Source organism: Harpia harpyja, chromosome 5 (genome assembly GCF_026419915.1).
Source record: "Harpia harpyja isolate bHarHar1 chromosome 5, bHarHar1 primary haplotype, whole genome shotgun sequence".
Classification (NCBI taxonomy): domain Eukaryota; kingdom Metazoa; phylum Chordata; class Aves; order Accipitriformes; family Accipitridae; genus Harpia; species Harpia harpyja.
The window spans coordinates 52,587,047-52,606,992 of NC_068944.1; the positions used below are offsets into that span (position 1 = coordinate 52,587,047).

Consider the following 19,946-nt stretch of genomic DNA (forward strand, 5'->3'; position numbering starts at 1 on the left):
CATACTCACCTCCTGTGGCTTCGCTCTTTAAAATTCCTACAATCTCTTTGTGAAATGGCAGACTCCCAAAGATCTATATGCTGCTCAGTTTTTCCAAGGTTCAGCAAAATGAAGCTCTTTGTAGCTCACATTTATAACTGTTATGACCTGAACAAACACCTTTCAGGGAGAATTTGGGCAAGGCATGAACTGTGCTGCAGGGCTGTCAGCTTTTATCCGCTCTTTCAGTGATTCAGAATAAGACAACAGAATCAAGCCTATTGGTTGATTAGTCATGTATTTATTAGTGGTTTTAACATGCAAAACTAGTATAACAATTATAGAAGTTAGAAAAAAATATAGCACTGAAAAAAGTATTCATGCAGAATGAGGCTTCTACTTGAACTATCCTCCACAATCACCAGTTAGTTGATTTGTCCCAATATTTATAGTTCATCATCATAACTGCCAAAACTGGCAACCACCAGGATTGTTGTCTCAATTAAGGACAGTAAACAGATTGCCCCATTTTTTTTTAATGAAAAAATTTAAAATGTAATACTTCACAGTTTAACATGTTTATTCATTTAAACGAGCTAAAAAATAGTGGTGTGACATCTGCTTGAGAGACACTGGTACCTAACATTTTGGCTGTCTCCCCACCGATTTGGTTGTGATTAAGAAGGGATAAAAGAAAGAGTAGAGGATTCTGTCAATTAAATGCATTGATGAACTACAAAAAATATTTTTCCACTCCTGGAAAAGTGTAGAAATACATCTACAAAAGAATGCATTACAGCAAACTAAGAGGATGATGGGGAAAAGTGTTGCAAAATATCTCTGTCGGCTCTTTCAGGGAAAAACATTTTAAGCACAAGATCACAGACATCTTTGCCAGTTTATTCATCTCATGGCTTCATTTCCCAAAGTGCAGGCATAATCCACTACAAAATCTTTTAAGAAGCAGTTCCAACATCACATTTCTACTGTCTTATTGATGTGCCATATTGTTATTTTCTTAGTCATAAGCACCACTAATTATTATGCTACCGTAAGTAAAACTTGAAATGCGATCAAGATCTGTGGTATCCTGTTTGTTGGCACCCTAACTTGCCTAGTCTGCATTTCAAGTACAGTCCTTTACTGAGAATTGTCCTGAATGCATTTGACCTTCACCAACTGGCTCTGTGTGCCTTATAGGCACAATCCCGTATCAGCAAAATGAATCATCACTCTACCGGGAGCTGCTAGCAACATTTTACTCCCTGAAAGGGCAGCATTCAAATCTTGGCCCTAAGTCAGCAGATAAGCTTCTTCCATGGTAGCAACTTTCATGGAAATGGGATGAGTGGTTTCGTAAGGCTTTCACTGTGCCTTCATTTAGTAGGGTTGTTTAAAAACTGTTTGTTTTCAAACACAACTTGTTAGGTCAACTACTCTAGATGACACCAAAACATGTGAGTTTGCTCATGTTGTGTATGTTCGCAGCTACGTGTTGCAGCATCATCTCACAGTCTACGTGTCATCCCTGCTACAGCTGCCTGATGCACGGAAGGAGCTATGACAGATCCTGAATCACATGGTGTCTGTATGATATGCAACATTGAACTTTAAATAAAGTGTTCTTCAAGAAAAGTTTAAATATATCTCTAGGGTCCATTAGGGAAATGCTTAACATGCCTCCTAAGCTTCCAGTAAAATATATTTATGGACTCTAGGAAATAGAGTTAAAGCCTTTCCTTGGCAATGTTCACCAGCTGCACTAGTAAAACTACTATACTGAGGCTTCTGTCCTGAGATGGTCTACATGCTGGTTCTGCTCTTGTAGGATCAAAGGGAAAAGGAAAAGTGCTGAGGAAAGATTTACTGAGCAAAATCACTGCTGGAAGACTGTTGTGCCTTCCTAGCCAGAGACTATTCCAGGTGGGACATCCACTCCCACCCACAGCATGAGGACTCAGTACAGGCATCTCCTCCACAACCTCTGCTGGAAAGAAATTCAGTTTACTCCACAAGCAGAGGGCAACAACAATACTGACATCTACCCTTTTCCCAGAGGTGAATATCCTTGAAAAAACCTGCCCTGTTTACACAGCAGCCCTGGCTTAACAGTTTGATCAGCAATCTTTCTTTGAAACAAGCGTACAGAAGTATTACTTTTATAATAAAGTCAATCTGTCTGAAGTTGTTGGGAGCTACACGGAACAACTTTGTCTTCACAAAGAGATCTGCTCTATTGGTATTGGGTAGGATGCCAAGGGAAGTTCTCTCTATTGTCTTTTAAGTATTCATAGGCTACACTTAGTTTTAATGTGAGTTTAGGGGCTAGAAGTGCCTAGAATAATCCAGATATTCTAAAAGTGGTGAGTATCACTGCTCACATTTGAACATTGTGGTATTCAGATTGCTTTAATGTCCTTTCAAATGTATATATAATTCAGTGTGACACATCCAACATTAATAAGAGCACAAAAATAGTAAAAATACATTTATTATTAAAATAGACACCGAGCAACTCATACAAAGATAGGTGGTCCAAAACCCAAGAAGCATTCAATCTCAGATATAATTAAAGGCAAAATAAGCCACAGGTTTGCAAGATTAAAATCAGTCTCTACTTAAAATATCAGGCATTGACAATGCAGCGCTCCAGAAAGCAGAAATAATTTCAGGTCAGATTCTGACTTTCCCCGGGAGTAAATCAGTTATAATTTCAGTGAACTCAGGGGAATCATAAATTAGTAAGCTCAGAATCGGACCTCATTGCTAATACTGTTGTGCTTGTGCCTTTTAGAAAACCAAGGATGAATAATTTGATGAAAAGTGGGAGCTTTTAGCTTTAAAAAACTATTGACATAGTCCCATTAGAAATTTTTGTACCGATAAGAGAAAAAGTGTATTTGCTGCAATATTTGCCCTGTATTCCTATGTACACTGAACAGAAGTCTATCCAGTTTATCTAAGTAAAAGGAAATTTTCTTGTTACATAAGAATATCTTTCATGTAAATGAAAAGGCCTAATCTAAACGAAGCCAACAGACAAACTGCAAACTCTGGCACTTGTGGGCAATATGGACTCATAAGCCACAAATCAGGGAAGCTGCTTCAGTCACACATATACGCGCTTTGGATTTTGTCTATGAGTCATAATTATGGGAAATGCAATCTTCCTGTTCTAGAAACTACATATTCATAAATTTGACAGTAAGAATAGCTTTCTTTTTAATGTAACTGATTCAGAAAGCAGGTTACAAAACAATCTGCACGAATGGGATAACGACACATCTTTCTCAGGCCACACATCACCCAGAGAGCTATGTGCAGACACTAAGAAAGCAATCCTTCCAGCATTTCATGGAACAAGAAAACTGCTCATGCAAAGTAACAGGAGAGGTCTGCAGCTTCTTGTGACATGTGCCGTGGCACCAGTGAAGTGAAAGGCATGTCACATCCAAGGAGACAGCTTGTGATATGCTTTTCCCTCCACTGAAAGTCAGGCCATGTGTCAGATAATGCTTCACCATAAATGCAACATGTTGCTAAGCATTCGCTCATGTGTGCAAGTATTAGTGGACTGTAAGTCATATGAATGCATAAATGTTAGGATTTTGTGTCTGTAACAGTCATAATTAGAAAATGAGAAATATTTGCACGTGTATGTTTATGCTTCTATTTCATATTCTTCTCGGAAGACTGTTGTACTCTGAATTTCTAGAGGAGTTGTTTTGCATTGCATAAAGTGAATGAGGTGTACGACAGATAAGAAGTGGATCCTTAGAGACTCATAATGTATATGGTCATAGTTACTGTATAGTTTAAAAATTAACTGTATTGATCTAAGTTCCGTAAGTGGTGATAATGGGACTGTGTCAATTTAAAATAAATATATTTTCCATTATAATATTTGCTATGATTTGTATCCCTTTGTCTTCAAAATCACTGTAAGAAATCTCAGTCAGGCATTTCCGGAACGAGTCACTAAATATTTCAGTTGCAACTAAACCTATCATTCAGCCCTGAAATTGGTATCAAAGATAAAGCCAAGCTAGTTTGATAATAGAATTTCAGAATTATGATTACTTTTCTGGAAGCCAATCTGCCTAACTTCCTTGCCACTTTCAGCACCAATGACTCTATGCTTTTCTTGGTATCAAAGTGAATCCAAACTAGAGAAAGACTGGCCACATTTTTAAAAGGATCAAAACGGAACCTTTACAACCACAAGCTCAGTTATATGCCAAACCCGAAACAGAACAGGATAAAGCTAGAATTTTACAGCTCCCTGCAGCTGCTTTGACATACCAACTTCTTCAAGTGGCTTGTGGTTATCAAAGGGATCAGAAATGTTATCTACAGTGCATATTGTGAAAGGTACATTGCAAGAACTGAAGGATGTCACAGGGCCAAGATTTGCCCAATTATTAGTATGCATGGAAAAAAAAGTTTTCTTAATACTTACAACTTCTCACATTAGTGTGATGATTAAAATGATTGTATAACTGAAAAGCAATTTTTTTACAACATCCCCCTAACAGGTAGAGCAAGTTGATATCACAACCAGCAGGAAGAGTATAATTAAAATACGATTTTGACTTTATATTAATAATAGAGCAATACACTAATTAAAACCAACATCGACTGAACTTTCTATTTACACTAGTTCAGACAGCACAGGAGGCAAAGAACTGTGTTTCAGAGGCATACGCGAATGTTAGAGCTTCTGTCATCCAGGTGCCATTTCTGACAGAACACATGTGTGCTGAACAGTTGGCAAAAGAACGAAAAAGATTACTGCAGATATATGGGCACACAGAATGTGGGATGACATAAAATTAAGTCCATATAGGAGGTGACAGACTGCTTCTAAAAAGATATTTTTTCCTACAGTTTCTTCCATCTTTGTGCGTGTGCGTGTGCACACATGCACAAGAAAGATTAAAAGGGAGGGAAAGGATGAGGGGGTTTTGATATATTTTAAATACAAATGAAGAAAAGACTTTTTATTTGGTATTTCTGCTTTCTTTTGGGAAAGGAAAAGGAACTTAATTTGGCTATTAGGAAGCTTTGATTCCTAAACTTAGTCAAGGCAGACTCTCCTCCTGTGAAGTCAGCATCAATACCCATGATAATAATAGCACCTGTCTTTTGACATCAAAGTTCTCTGCCTGAGAAAAAAATAATGTAAACAATAAACTTCATGTATTGTACTGCTGCTCCTGGCTTTGGTGGTAACCAAATACACTTGCCGGGCATGAGTGTTCTCTTATTTTGGAGATCTGGAATGTGAAAGTGACTGACGTATTGGAAAACATTTTTATGAATTTGGACTGCAAGAAATGGCATCATTTACTGTCTCACAGTGAAGAGACTGTGTGTTCCTATGTAGTCTTGTTCAAGCTGAAGAAATCTTGGTGATAGATTCATTGCATCTGCTAGTTTTCATCTGGATCCAGATCAAGGTCAACTTCATTGGAAATGTTAAGATAAAAGAAAGCGTAGAAAGCCAACAAAAATACCAGTATAGCTGCAAGGACAAGGGCAACTTCCTGTAGAAATAAGAAAAAACCAACAAAAAACAACCTGTTAGAAATAGTACCATATTTTCAGATAAATCAGGAATAAATATTATTTCCATTCTATAATGCACATCAAAATAACATCTGACATATATAATTGCATAAGGCATTGATACTTAAATGATTTCTTCTTTGTGATTACCATTTCAGAATATTATAAAATCCATTCACTTAATAAAGATTTTGGTGAGTCTGGTATACTGCCAGAAATAGGATATTTGGCTTAAAGATCTTTGGTCTGACCTAGAAATAGGAGCTTTATGTCCTTTTATTATGCTATTCCTTCTTTTTTAAAAGAAAAGACAGAATTCACAAACCACAGTTTTGAACACAAATTTAGTTACAAATTTACACTGTGAATTTTGATGTTTTCTAGCAATATGTTACTGCTTTTTGCCAACAAATTTGTAATTTTTTAATGAAGCAAACACAGTATGGTGGAAGTCAATGAAAATTGCTACCTCTACCTCCCAACCTCCTGGCACGCATTACAATATGGAGCTACAAAATCCTTCAGAATTGGACGAAACTTTTCTTCCTTTCCCTCTGCAATAAGGCAAAAAGCACAACAATTTGCACTTGCACTTGCCTCTCTTCCCATATAATATTGCAACTTGCTGCATCTTCCTTAATTAACATAAAAGAGTCTTCCAAAGTATACATGATTTATAGCAGCTTTCAGAAGCAGAAAAATGTTTTTGTACTACACGTCATACTCATTATGTGACTGCCTATCATCATATTCTATCTTAAGGCTGGACTCTGTTAAGCTCCAACTTTAGATCTCACATATAATAAATCATAGTATGATCATCCTCTTTATAACACTACTTCTTTCAAAGTCCCAGTATTTCACATTTTTAAGTTTTTATTTTCCTGGAAAGCACAGCACCCTTCCTATAGTGTTGACTTTCATTTTGCTAGACAATGAAAGAAATATAAATTTGAGAAAAATCCTTATGTTCCTTCAGCTCACAGAAAGTGCCACTTCCACAGCTAACAACATGCACTGCTTCATTCCTTATCATCATGATGTATTTTAAAAATCATGCACTGAGGTGCTCAAAAGGAACAGGTTAGTTTTTACCCCCCCAAACCATTTTCCCTCCACAAAAAGAAGCAACAACGTCCCCTCTGTATCTCAGCTTCATGTTAACCTACAAACCATCTGCATCAGAACAATCCAGCTGTATACTTAAAAGGAGAGAAGAAAAACAGTTCAGTGACTTTATAACAACTAATTTGAATTGGTACAGAAGATGCCACATCAAATCTACTCTGCCAGTGGGACTGAAAGGAGATGGCTACACTGCACCTAGACAATCAGACACCCTTTACTGTCCAAGGAGAGAACGTGACCCTCTTTGGTGTAAGATTCATTGTGTCCTCTAAAAGAGGTCAGATGGATTCTTCCTAAAAATGACTATTTCTCCCCGTAGACTAGAAGGGGAGTGGAGATGATATCTCTGGTGTGGAGACCTGCACTGTAGGACAAATTCCATCCAGTATCTCTAGATTGGTGGTGGCTTTGTGACCAACTTTGTGCGTCCACTGCCATGAAGGAGTTAAAGCTGTGTTAGCTTCATTTTTTGAAGTCTAGCCCATAATCTGGCATTCTTCTATAGAACAGCATTTCATTTGCATTTACATGAATGCATTATATAGTTTATCAGAATGTTGGATCAATAATTCAACATATGCCATCTAATAAACTTTGAAATACTACTGCCTAGTTGGCATATGCTCTATAGGAGTCTTTGTTCTATAGAAACCTTTGCTTTACATTTTATATGGATGATTGAGATGTACTTTAAATTTATTTTACCACATTAAAATTGCTCCTGTAAATTTGCTGAGGCTGTTTGCTACAGATTTCAACTACATTTTCCTCTTAGAATTATATCATCCTCTGAACCTCATCCTCCTGATTTCATATGATTTGATTAAAAAAAAGACAGTACATCTAATTCACTAATATATTAAAGGAAAGTGATTTTTGCTTTGTTGCAGTTGCAACACGTCAGTATCTCACAAAAGGGCATGGCAGCATCAGACAGGTTTCATTTATTTCCTTGTATCCACAGCTGTGCTCCCAGACCCATCTGGCCACACAGCTACTAATCTTAAAAGGATGTAATAAACAAGTGACATACAACTGCAAACTCCATCTGCTCAGGAGAGTGGACAACAAAACCGTACAATGCAGGCACCGTTCACACTTGACACAGAGAGCAAATTCATTCAAGTATTAAAAAGTTTTTTCCCTTGTTTGGACGCCACTCTTGCCACGCTTTCTGCTTTACAATAAGTTTACCTTTCCTCCCCCTTCCCCCCAGTCTCCCTTATGAAGCGCTGTGGTAGCAGCAGCAAAATCTGGAGAATGTTTGCATTAAAGATTTGTTTTCTAGAAGTGGAACTGGAAAAATCTTGATTTTTATTCTCAGGCTGCCCAGTAACCGCTTTGACGGGAAGAGTTCTTTAATTCCTCTGCTTAAGTTTTACAGTGAATAACACTGAGATAACAATACTGCTTCACTCACACAGGCATTAGGAACCGGGTGGCTGGATCAGTATTTATTAACCCTGGGAATGAAAAGCCTTATTGAAATTCCAGGTTTCAGAATTATGCAAGAACCTTAATTTTGAGTCACTGAAGAAGGCGGAGTAACAAAAATCTAAAATAAACAGCGTAACAAAGGACACCTGGCTCTCAGCTAGGGATATGCAGTCTCTTAAGAAATGCATCCAGTTTATGAACTTTTATGAACATAAATTTTGCAATATAAATAGCAAATGCGATCCTACACCACTATACCGTCTTTGCAACAACAGTATATATTGTCATTTTAATTTGTTCTATACTTATCAGACTTTGTATTTTAAGCCATGCATAGAAATGAAATGTTAAAATACTCCCCACTCGGCATATATAGCTCCCGTTCTCTTGCATTTTATGGATCATCCCCACCATCCCTCTGCGAAATCCATTTACTCAGAGGATTTCAGCATGAATAATTAACCAGTATAGAAAAAGTCCTATAGAAATAAAGTTAAAATGATCACAGGGCTTTTTCTCCTTTTTTTCTTTTATAACATGGTACAGAACGCTAGGAAATAACATCCCTGCTCTAAAATCCCAAAGTACAGTCAAAGAAGCCTTTAAAAGGAACAGAATTTTCTATTATATTTTCATATATTTAGAATAATGTCTGTAGAACCCTACTGATTTCAGCTTGGTTAAGTTTTTCAGAAACTTTTCCATAAAGGAAACACATGCCATTACAGCATAACGTAGATTTAATTCTCCTATCGGTTTTTGTCAGTTTTATGTCTCTCATGCCAAAATACTTGGATAATGTCCTCAGATTCACCCTGATGGAGCAAGTTGCAGAGTTGGGATCTAAACAAGTTTAATCAGGAAATGAAAAAATAAGGGTTAGGAAAAATGTTGGCTATAACAACACAAATCTGGACACTGTGAATGGCAGCATCGTATCCTACACATATAGAGAAATACCACACTTTCAAGAAATTCTGTATTTTGTACATATTTTTTATTGTCCTCCAAAGAGAATCGTACTATTTTTATCTGAAAACAGCTTAAAACTAGGTGAAAGAGTATCACAAATCGCTGTCTTTGAAATGCTAAACTATCCCTAGCTATTTCTGAAAAGAGATGAAAAGAAAATCATGCTGACCAAGGATACCTGTAGAAATCAAACAAACATACATGGACTTGACTACCAACCTTTTTATCCCATATAATTTCTAACTAGAAGACTTCATCTGGACATTCACTGTGACCATTTTTTAGAGTTTCAACAAAATGATATTTAAAAATGGATGTTTACTTCCTTAATGCAGGTTATTCTACATCTAATACAAGGTAACAAAAGTAATTTATTAACTTTTGTCAGTAATTTTTGTGTTATAAATTTTTTATTGTAAAAATTTCAGATGGAACAAACATCATTATTGTCTCAAATAATGAGAACAAGGTACTATTACAGAATCATCTAAAAGGCCTGGCTATATGATCACAAAGCAGCAGGATTCATTTTAATATAGCTAAATGCAAGATAATATATACAGGTATCAAAGATGTAGATAGTACTTACAAAGTGGAGGACTCTGCCTTGAAAAACTGTAACTCTGAAAAGGTCTTTGGATTTAAGGGGTAACCACTCCCTCAGTGTGATCTCTGGACGTGTAAAGGTGGAGAGATTTCCAGTAGGGAGATGACTGGTATTTATTTTATCATAGAGAAGAATGAGAGGTAGTTTGGTTACAGCGTATAACTATATATGCCATACACCTGTATTTAAGTAAGGCTCTTCACAGTGTGGCATCCTTTCAAGGTCCAGCTGTGGTTAGATAAGCTCAGTCTTGAAATAAGATGCCATTTCCTAAGAGCAAGAATGACTGAACATCCCAGTTACCTCTTGGGGAAAATATGGACTTCCGTGGCTGTGAGTCTTTTATGGTCAGATCTCTCAAAAAAAAGGACATTTTTATTTAGCTATTGGAAAGAATACTTCAACTTGGGCTGATATGAAAAGGAGGTTCTGGCTGCCAGCCTTCGAGCCGGCAAACTCAGCCCCCCAGACTGCTTCAGGAACCCAAGAAGACTGGGATTACTTACATGGTCAGTGCTATATTCTGAACCCCTGAGTTGTTAAAGGATTGTTAAAACTAATGGCACCTCATGCTTTAGTGCTTCAGACTTTTCTATATAGGATCAAAAGAAGTTTCCTTCTTTTTCAGGAATTTTTCCTCCAATTGTATTGATTTCATTTCTGGGATTTGAGGTTTTGTTATTATCAACTATCCTTTGAAGTGTTAGAGATTGGTCATAAGTAGAGACCAAAGCCTGAAAAAGATGGACTACTGCTTTGAGATGGTACAGAAAATCCTCCTAAGCTCCTGCTTGCTGCATCTTGTTCACATGCTCAAACCGCCATGACTACTGTACTTACATGTACAGGTCAGGCCAGGGTCAAATGGCAGCAATCTGATTTTGTTTTTCCCTTTGTATGTTTTTTTTCCCTTCCCTTCCATTTCAAGGTCCGGGATCAAAGTCTGACTACTGGGATCACTGGGAATATCACACTTTGTTCACTGGCGGCACATTAAGCTGCCCTGCTCTTTATGTGAGGCACATAAGCTGGTTTGAAGACCCAGTATTTTGGCCATTATAAAGTGCTTGGACTTCCAGAAAGTATTTGGATGAAATTTTATGGTCTGTAACATATAGAAGGGCAGATCAAATGATCTAATAGTCCCTTGTGGCCTTAATTTCTGCAAAGCTATGAAACTATATTCCCAACTTATCTTGGCAAATGTAGTTCACTAACTTAGCAGATTCTGAACAGCGTGAAATCAGAGACTACCCTTTGCCAAAATACATTAGGAATGTCTTGTTATCTATTCATACATAACTTGTTCCAGATGAGATGAACTCTTAATAGTGAGCTAGCTAGCTACACAATAGATTAAGTAGATATGCAAAAGAATGACAGACAGTAAGCTCTCTCTTTTTTAGGCAACATTTTTTCTTTAGCTCAATCAATGTACTACATTGCTAATAATTCTCTATGGAGTGGTATTCTGCAGTTGATTATGTCTTTGCAAGTGGGTGTAAAATACTACTGTTCAGATTTGTGTCTACCTTTCAACAAGAGAGAAAACTTCATCATCTATCCCATGGACCACTGATTTATTTGTGCAGGCTGTGAAAAAAATCTCTCCCCAAGAACTCCCATTGCTTTTGGACTCTGCATACCAAACCCCAGCTACCTGGGGCTGAGCTCCCACGTTCCTCAAACCATTTTCTGCTTGCCACCCTCCTGCTGGCACCTTTTCCTCACCCACTGCAAGCAGAGTTAGCATCGATGGTGCAGACCCCTCGCTGCTCCACCTGGTGAGGACGAGCAGGTGGGCTTCCACCAGCATGAGCCCCCCGCGGGGGGGGACAACCAACCAACTATACAGAGAAGGTTCAAAGGCTCCCTTTTTGGTACCACTACAAAGAATTTTGTCTTATCCAAACACCAGAAGACATACAGCATACTGCTTTCTCTCCGAGTTGTTTCTCCGAGACGGAGTCCTGTTTTTCCAAGAGACCCCATATATTTTGGCACTGTCTGCATTAGTGTCACATATACAAACAGAGCCAGCACAACAGCTCTGCTACAATATTTAATTTTTAAACACATTTAAAGAGCAAATATTACACACCAAATACTAGCATGGTCACCCTGCCTGAACTAACTTTTGATAGTTATTAGTGCTTAGCTGCTTCTCTGACATTATCAACACAGATAAAATCTCTCATTGGGGAAATTAAAAAGTACTAAATGCCAGTGACTGAAAGAAACTTTGTTACTTTAAACCTTGCATTAAAATGACAAGGCAATCAAAGTTTGACAAGACAAGCTAATTAGTATGCCAGCGATGAAATGTGAAGGATCTCCAGGGGATTGGTTCTGAAAAGTTTTGTCATTTATAGAGCCTTTTTTTTAAGCAAATGTTGTCAGCTCTCATGGTGAAATACACAACAGTTGAATTTCATTATCTTCATAGAAATTAAGGACTAAAATCCCTTCACTATTTTCCAGTCCTCTTCTTTTTTTTCCCCTAAATACTACACCAAGTCTTAGTTTACAGCCAGGAATATAAGCTCTTCTGGACAATAGTGCAAAACAACTCTAGAGGTATCAATGAGCACTAAAAAACCTATTGTTTTAAGTGGCAGTATGGTACTTATTGTGTTAGGTATTTCACAGAATTATAAAAATATTCCTCTTTCCCAGAGAGCTTGTACTTTTACATGTATGATAAGGACATCCTTCCTCTACAATATTTTTATTAACTGCAACTTAGCTTTTTATAAGAAAACGTTAATATATTTTGAAACGCTGCATACTGTATCATGTACTGAAACCTGGATAAAAAAGTAAAATATATTGTAAATACACATATTTATGCGTTTTCTCAAAGATTTACAAGAACTTTGGACATTTCTATTTAAAGTGCTGCCTGTTTATTACATTGCACTGTAGTTGCACCACTTTTTTCTTCCTCAACACAGACTGAAGTTAGTCAACTGTCAGAGCACAGAAGTGGGGCCTACATCTTATAAAAAGACTAAAATCCCAGCCTTTGGAAGGTGAATCAGGTCACTTATCACCATCAGAAAACTCTGTTAATATGAAGTGACAACTGTGATGATACCTTCCCAAAGGAAGAGCTCAGGCACACTCAAAAGCTCTGAATATTAGGAAACAGTTAAAGGAATGCACACTCAAGCCTCAAAATAGTTTCACCACGGTAACATAATCTGATGGGACCTCAACTCTGCTGACTATTCTGACAGCCACAGGCACGAGGAGCAGTTTAACACCCTGCTGTCAACCCGAAGCAGGAGACTTCAAGAAATTCTTATTTCAAAATTTATCCAGAAGACAACAGAGGAGTATCTGGGACAGATGTGGCGGATGAATGTAAGAAGATTGCTCTTGGACACCTGGAGGAACTTAACGGGCTGAGCAGAACAAGCCCTGCCTGAGAGAGGGGGAGAGGTTACAGGGCTTCACAGCTAAGCAGCCTCTCCCGGGGTAGGGAGGGTGATTTCCCTGCAGACGCTCCAGGCGCATCCACTGCCCATGGCAAAGCTCTGCTGAACTGGAGGGATAGAGCAGGGTGAAGAGTTGTCACTGCGAGACGGGAAGAGGTGTGCAATTTTACCCTGAGACATTAAATATGCCTCGCTTCTGTGCTGAGCGCTGCAGGGTCTGTCAGCAGAAGTGCAGAGTTTTATTCTACCGGGATTGCCCATATTCTGGTAGAAGTATTGTAACATTTAGTAAGCCTGAGGTTGTTGACATTAAGCAGGTTCAGTGAGAAGGATGCATACAAAGGCCCTGCTTTCCTTCCCCCACAAACACATTCCTGGAGGGAAAGGTGCCCAACTTACTTTCCCTTTTGCTTCAGCTCTGTCAGCTTTTCTCAGCAATTAGGGAGCAAAGCAAATGACTGTGATCTGTTTGGGGATGATCCAGAGTCATATTTTAAGGTCCAGGCATGCAAAAAATATTACAGCCGCAAGACAGTATTTTAAAGAATTTCCTTCTTTTTTTTTTTTTAAAGGCAGAGGCAGAATTGCAAACCTGAGCCATTGCATACTGCAACTAGCAGAACCCCAGAAACACAACATCCCATGACCTGGAGAGCATGTGTGCGCCTTAACGGCAAAACTCATTCTTACTTAGAAGTCAGCTGGTGTTCTGCTATAACCTTCATTATACATGTGATTACACATATGCTTTCCTATTCCCCCTCATTTTTAAGTAAGAATTACTTAAGAAAATGAGGAAAAGGTTCATTTTTTTCTCACTTGTGAAAGACATGCAAAAAACTTGCACATTTTAAAAGAACTAGGCTGTACAGTAGAAGTCTCCAAGTAGAACATCACTTCTAAAAGGTCATGTCATTGAAAGTAAAATGAAAAGTAAAATTTAATAAGAAAGGAAGGAAAAAACATTGAACTCAAAAGGTTAATAATCTATCCTTTAAACAAAAAAGACAATCTACTTTTTCTCATTAAAACCTGACACACAGCACTAACCGAGGAGATTATGTTGTGAAAACATACTGCATCGCACGGTAATGCTTGATCGAGATCAGCAATCAGGAGCAAAAAGAAAGCACTGTTTCGTGATTATAATAGCAAATTCTGGAAGACAACCAAATACATCATCTGGCAGCTCAACAGCTGTTACAGCTTGGTAGTAATACCTTGGCATTTGCTATAAGCTATAACTTGAAAAAATTGATTTCTCATCTGCCAGAAACAAGAAAATGTTCTCCTTTTAACATTTCTGAAGTTTCTTTCACTAGAATACCCAGGTATTTGACCCATTTTTTTATTTTGCTTGGTTTTTTACCCTTACTAATTCTGTATCGATCTGATTAAAAAATAAGTTTTTAGGGAAAAATACTGGATGCAACTTAAATAAACAATGTGCATTCAGATGAATCCTGTTTTGATGACACACCAGGTAGTAGACAGCACAAAATATCCCTAATTGTCCTCCTTGCTCATATTCACAGCTGTGAGCAAATAGTCGTTATTATACTTCATACCTGCCTGAAAAAGGGACATTTCCAAAATAAAGTTCCGTACCTTTCCCTGTGTTTTGCTGTTAGTTAAGACTTCTTTTTCCAAGTCAGAGGCAGTATACAAGGATGTAGACCAAGATAATAATGACAAGAATTTACAATACTTACAAACCCAGTCTTTAAATTACTCCTGGATATAGGATAGGAAGAGGAAGAAGGAAGATGTTTATTGCAATTTTTAGAACTATATGAAATTGTTAAAGCATTTGTTCTGTGTGTAGAGAGGCTCCCTGAAAATATCAATTTTCTAAGCATACAGTACTTTACTGACCTTAAAGTAAGTCTGCATCATAAGAAGAACATGGACTACTTAAAATCTTTTAGCATTCCAACTATTCTAGTTATTTTAGGGTTAAGTAAAAGCAATCCATCATAAATATTTTAGATTCTGGCATTCCACTTAGATTTTGAAGTGTCATAAACAATATCTCTCAGAAATCAATATTAACACAGTACATCTGTGGGGAAAAGAAACAACATATACACAAAGGTGGTATGAGCTATCAAATAGATCTCTACCTTTACGCCTAGTGCAGTTTTCTTGGCCTCTGCTTTTAATCTTGTAGCTCTTAACATAGGCCTGGTTTTCTTATAATCTTGTTTTCCTAGAGTAGAAAAGCACATTTAATGAAAATGATGCAAAAAGATTATAAAGAATGTCAGCAATTATTTCAGTTGAAAAGTCAGATCTAACATTTTTGAAAATATCCCACAGTCCAGCACTTTAAACAGGAGCTACTCTGTAAAACAGGGGCTTAATCCATGGAACAACGGTCCTTAACACAGACAATGATAGCAACCAGCAAGAGCTGACAAATCAGCGTAGAACCTATTACTCCAGAGGGACATCAAAATACACATACGGATAGCCATCCACTAGTACAATATTTATTAAATTTTTCAGTAAGCATCAGAAAGCAAGTAAGTAGATTAAATGTGGATGACGTTTTTCCCTCACATTTCAATCAAAACAAAATTTTCATTATAATTTTTGTTGGTTAGTCATCTCTAATGCATATATAAATGTGTAATACATGACATTATGGTGAGTGTAAATGTTTCATCATTCTGAACTGGAACATTATTTGCAAGTATCAGAACTCAGAGACATGCAGGTCAGTCCAAGTAAGCGCTAATAAAACCACTGCTTCACACCACCTGCTTGTAGAAACATGTTACACAGAATCTTCTAGAAGTGCCTTAGACGGACTTTTAAAAGTTACAGGGACTATCTCTTGCAGCCACAAAGAGTGCAGCCAAGTGCACGATTACTGTGAGTCCACATGAACTGAGTTCAGCAGGGGACATGCAAGTACTTAGAAATGGTATAAATCATTTATCTCAACTTAATAATAAAGCATAAAACACTTGATATCTCTCAGGGATATTTTTGCTGTCTGAAGGGCCCGTTACTGCTGTGCTATGTACCATTAACCATAGCTTCTTTAAGTCAACAGAAGTCGAAGTACAGATACAGTCACAAAAGGAGGAGAAGGAAAAGAGGAATCTGTGAAGAAACTACTCGGAGGGGTAAAGCCTCAGTACAACCACTTTGGCTTTTCAAAAAAGTCCACCCCCCCGCCCCCCCAACACATACATGCCTTTTTGTCCTTTTTGCCTATATCCAAAGCTGAGCTACAGTGCTTAAAGCAGAAATGTTTGGCCATTTTTAAAACACTAATTTTACCTAGTTGTACATTAGCTTTCATTATTGCTCCATTCAAATAATTTAATCTTTCCTCTAAAGCTGTGCCCAGTAGTTTTGCATATGCAACACCCCTGTTTGCTCAACCAGATGTGATCTTACATTCATAATCAATAGTATGATCTTCTCATTTTATGGTCACCTTCAAAACTGGGATATTATAGTGCAGTGGTGAAATTCTGAAACATGAATTGGAAAAGAAAGGTCTTCTCCAGTGATATACTGGATTCATGAAAACACACCTCTGCCTTTGTCTACTTTTTCTATCGCTCTGCTCATATTCAATACAAAGCTCCTCTCTGTAGCATATTGTGGATGCTGAACTCGCGTTACGAATTTGCTTTCATTGTATGATCTCTCTTCAACCCTAGGGATTATATATTGTGAAGGTCTCCGTATTACCCTTTGGTCAGATATTATTCATAAAAGACTTGAAATAACTTAGAAAATACTCAATGACAAAAGGAAAAATAACTGAAACCATGTCTATTGGAAGAAAAAAAAGTAGCATATATTCAAGGAACCTTCTTAAAGGACGGAGTGAAGAAAAGATGACAGAATGACTATTTATGTCTGATGCTCCAATATATTAATCCAGCCAATGTATCTCAGTTGCAGGACAGACCACTGCAGCATTATTCTTCAGAAGTCAATAATATCTGATAATAGGATGCATCAGGAGTACAGTAATTTTTTTGAACAGTTAGGGAAAGAATTGCAGGAACCACCAAAATAGCTAAGACATGAGACGAAGCCAGCCAGAAAGAGAACGTGTTTCTTCTCCCTGAAGTACTGCAGTCGTACTTTTGCTATGAAATAGTTAAAGAGCTGTCAGAATTTCTGTTATAAATGGCAGGAGTTTATAACTCATAAAAATTCACTCCAGGCTGAAATTTGGCATAGATATACCCCAGCCTTGAATTTTTTTGTTTGTTTGTTGGGAGCCAACTTTCAATAAAGTGATGCAGCTGTTCTTACTTACTTGCGAACAAACTATAGAAACTTATCCATCTGAGATGTTTTAAGCATGAAAAATACCTTTGTTTAGAAGTATATAACTGACAAGGACTAAGTTCAGTTTCAGTTCTCATAATTCAGGCTTGCTGCTCTCCCGTCTGGGGTAAATAAAGCAGGACAGTCAGAGGTTTCGCTTCCAGTGATGCAATGGCACTAGATAATGAAAACTAGAAAGCTTTGTAAGGCCCACCAGGAATGGGAAACAAGTCAGCTACCGAAACCCACATCCCCTTCCTCACATTGCCCATTCTCCCTCCTCCTCTGCCAGGCTCAACTGTGAGGGTGACACAAGCAGGGGTAAATATTGCACAGGAGACCCAGTCTGTGAACTACATCTATCAGCACGACCAAGTCCATTCCTAGAGAAAGGAAAGCTTATTGGTGTTCTTTCCCTTGGTTTCAGGCGCTCTGCTACTCTTCATTCCAGTATTGTGGCTACGGCTAAGACTGGATTCTACTTATCTAGAGAATACTTCCAGATTTATATTAAATCTGATATGAACAACTAACCCCCCTGTATAACAAATAGGCTATTTTAATAATTACTGTAGAGCTGGTAGTTCTCCAAATCTATGCACCTGCCATTAATTTACCACTCTCCTTGCTAGATGTGATAGCCAAAAGGGGAGAAAAAAAAAAAATGGTAGGGAAACAGTCTGAGTCCACCAAGTGCAAAAGTTTAAAAAGGGCATCTGTGGAGTTCTTTGTAATGAAAACCAGATTCAGCAATTGTACTAAAAGACTCTTAAAACATCTGAACTTTCTGAGGCCTTGGGAAAGACATCTGCACTACAGGACTATAAAGAACTATGAAATGCAAAGCCCCTACCATGTGAATACTGATCATTACCACCTGGAAAACAAGCAGAAATAAATAATACAGGTTCCTTACCTTCTTTAGGGCCTGCAAATTCAACCAGTTGGAATACATATATTCACACTCCCAATGTCTTCTAGTTTTATCTCACTTATCCTGCAAGCTTTCTTGTACATTTATCTGTCAAGAGTCATCAGCTTAAGCTATTTCTTCTTCCCAGGAAGTGACCATCAACGCCAGCTAAGACGGACTTACCAGAGCCCCATTTGCCTGCTTTACCCAATGTCTATTCAAGACACTGAGTTTTCCTGAGGGAATGTATGAAGGCGTGAAGAAGCAGCCAAAAAGACAGAATTGGAAAATTGGAAAATTTCCAGACCAAATCTTTTTGTATCACTTAAGCAAAATCCTTTCCTCTTCTACTTCTTGTTATTGTTATCAATTCATCATCTTATCTCTTACCTCAAACTCCAGTGCCAGCTTTCCTTAACTTTTTTTATAACTACCCCAATTTCCTTTTTTTTTTTTTAAACAAATTTGCCACTTCTTTCTTTACAACTTTTCCCAAGTCCATCACTTTCTTTCCATTTTTAAGGCCAAAGAACTAGTCCACGATAAGGCAACTTTTTCTTACTGACTACAGCCATCATCTCTCTGCTTGTCCTGCCTCCTGCCAGTCCCTCCCAAGACCAGCTGCAAAGATTGTCCACACTTCCATTTGAGTGCTTGAAGTTGCCTTTGCCCTTTGGAAGCTCTCCAGAGCTCACCTTTCATCCCCCCACTTCCCTCGATCCTTCTGGCACAGTTTTTTCCACTCCTTTGGTGGCAAAGGGACCTGAGTAGCAGCTGAACTGAGTTGTGCCCTGTTCACAGATCCTGCTTGGAAAACGTTCCACAAGTAGAAATGAAGACTATTCTACTAGCTGTAGGATTAGAAAAGGGTAAAGATAAGGGTGAAAAACAGGGATTTTTTGAGCCACTAAACACAGCTGTATTGTGAAAAATGCCAAAGTGTCTCCCTCAGAGCGAATATTAGGGATTCATACAATATGCAACATGAATTTGTTTCTCCTCATGTAACTAGGATTAAAAATCTACAGATTTCACAAGAATTTTTGTGATTTATCTCTACTCACAAGGGAAATTGAGATCCCATATATTTTCTGTTCAATAACTTTAATAACAGATTAGAGATGACCTGATCTTGTATATTCAGTACTCTTTTTAATTAAACCTCCAATGACACCATGATTAATGCAAAACTTAAACTAAATACATATGAGCTAGACAAGTTCATTAAGTTCTGGGTGACCATTTGCTTTTTTAGTCTACAGAAATAATGTGACTTATCAGGTAGCGTGCATAACACTGTACTTTTGCATACATACCAAACGCTGTTATACATGTAACTGAGAATGCAACATGCTGAGCACTATATTTAAGAAAACTGACTATGTTTAAGATTTTGTTTAAGGATGCTGCTATTTAAGATACAACCCGAAAAAATCTATAGAATAACTTCACGAGAAAAAAAATTAGATTCCCAACCCTTCTAGATATTTACTCTTTCATTCTAACAATAGCTCATTACTGGAATTGAATAACAGACTAAAGACTGCCTCTCTGCTTTTCAATTCATCAGGCTTAAGCAGAAACAGGACTGCATCTTTGG

The 19,946-nt window shown here is 37.7% G+C and overlaps 1 protein-coding gene across 7 annotated transcripts in view; it reads right to left on the bottom strand.

Annotated features, from left to right (window-relative positions):
• Positions 1-260: 260 nt before the first annotated feature.
• The window catches only part of TRIQK (triple QxxK/R motif containing), a 64,823-nt gene continuing 45,137 nt past the window's right edge, over positions 261-19,946 (bottom strand). For 6 of the 7 annotated variants that reach the window (XM_052787715.1, XM_052787712.1, XM_052787713.1 and 3 more), the window contains 2 exons: positions 15,255-15,340; positions 261-5,525 (listed from right to left, as the gene is read on the bottom strand). In XM_052787715.1, coding sequence (XP_052643675.1) covers positions 5,412-5,525; positions 15,255-15,340 — 200 coding nt within the window. In that variant the 3' untranslated portion in view covers positions 261-5,411. The remainder of the gene's footprint in view (positions 5,526-15,254; positions 15,341-19,946) is intronic. The other variant, XM_052787719.1, reaches the window with a different exon arrangement.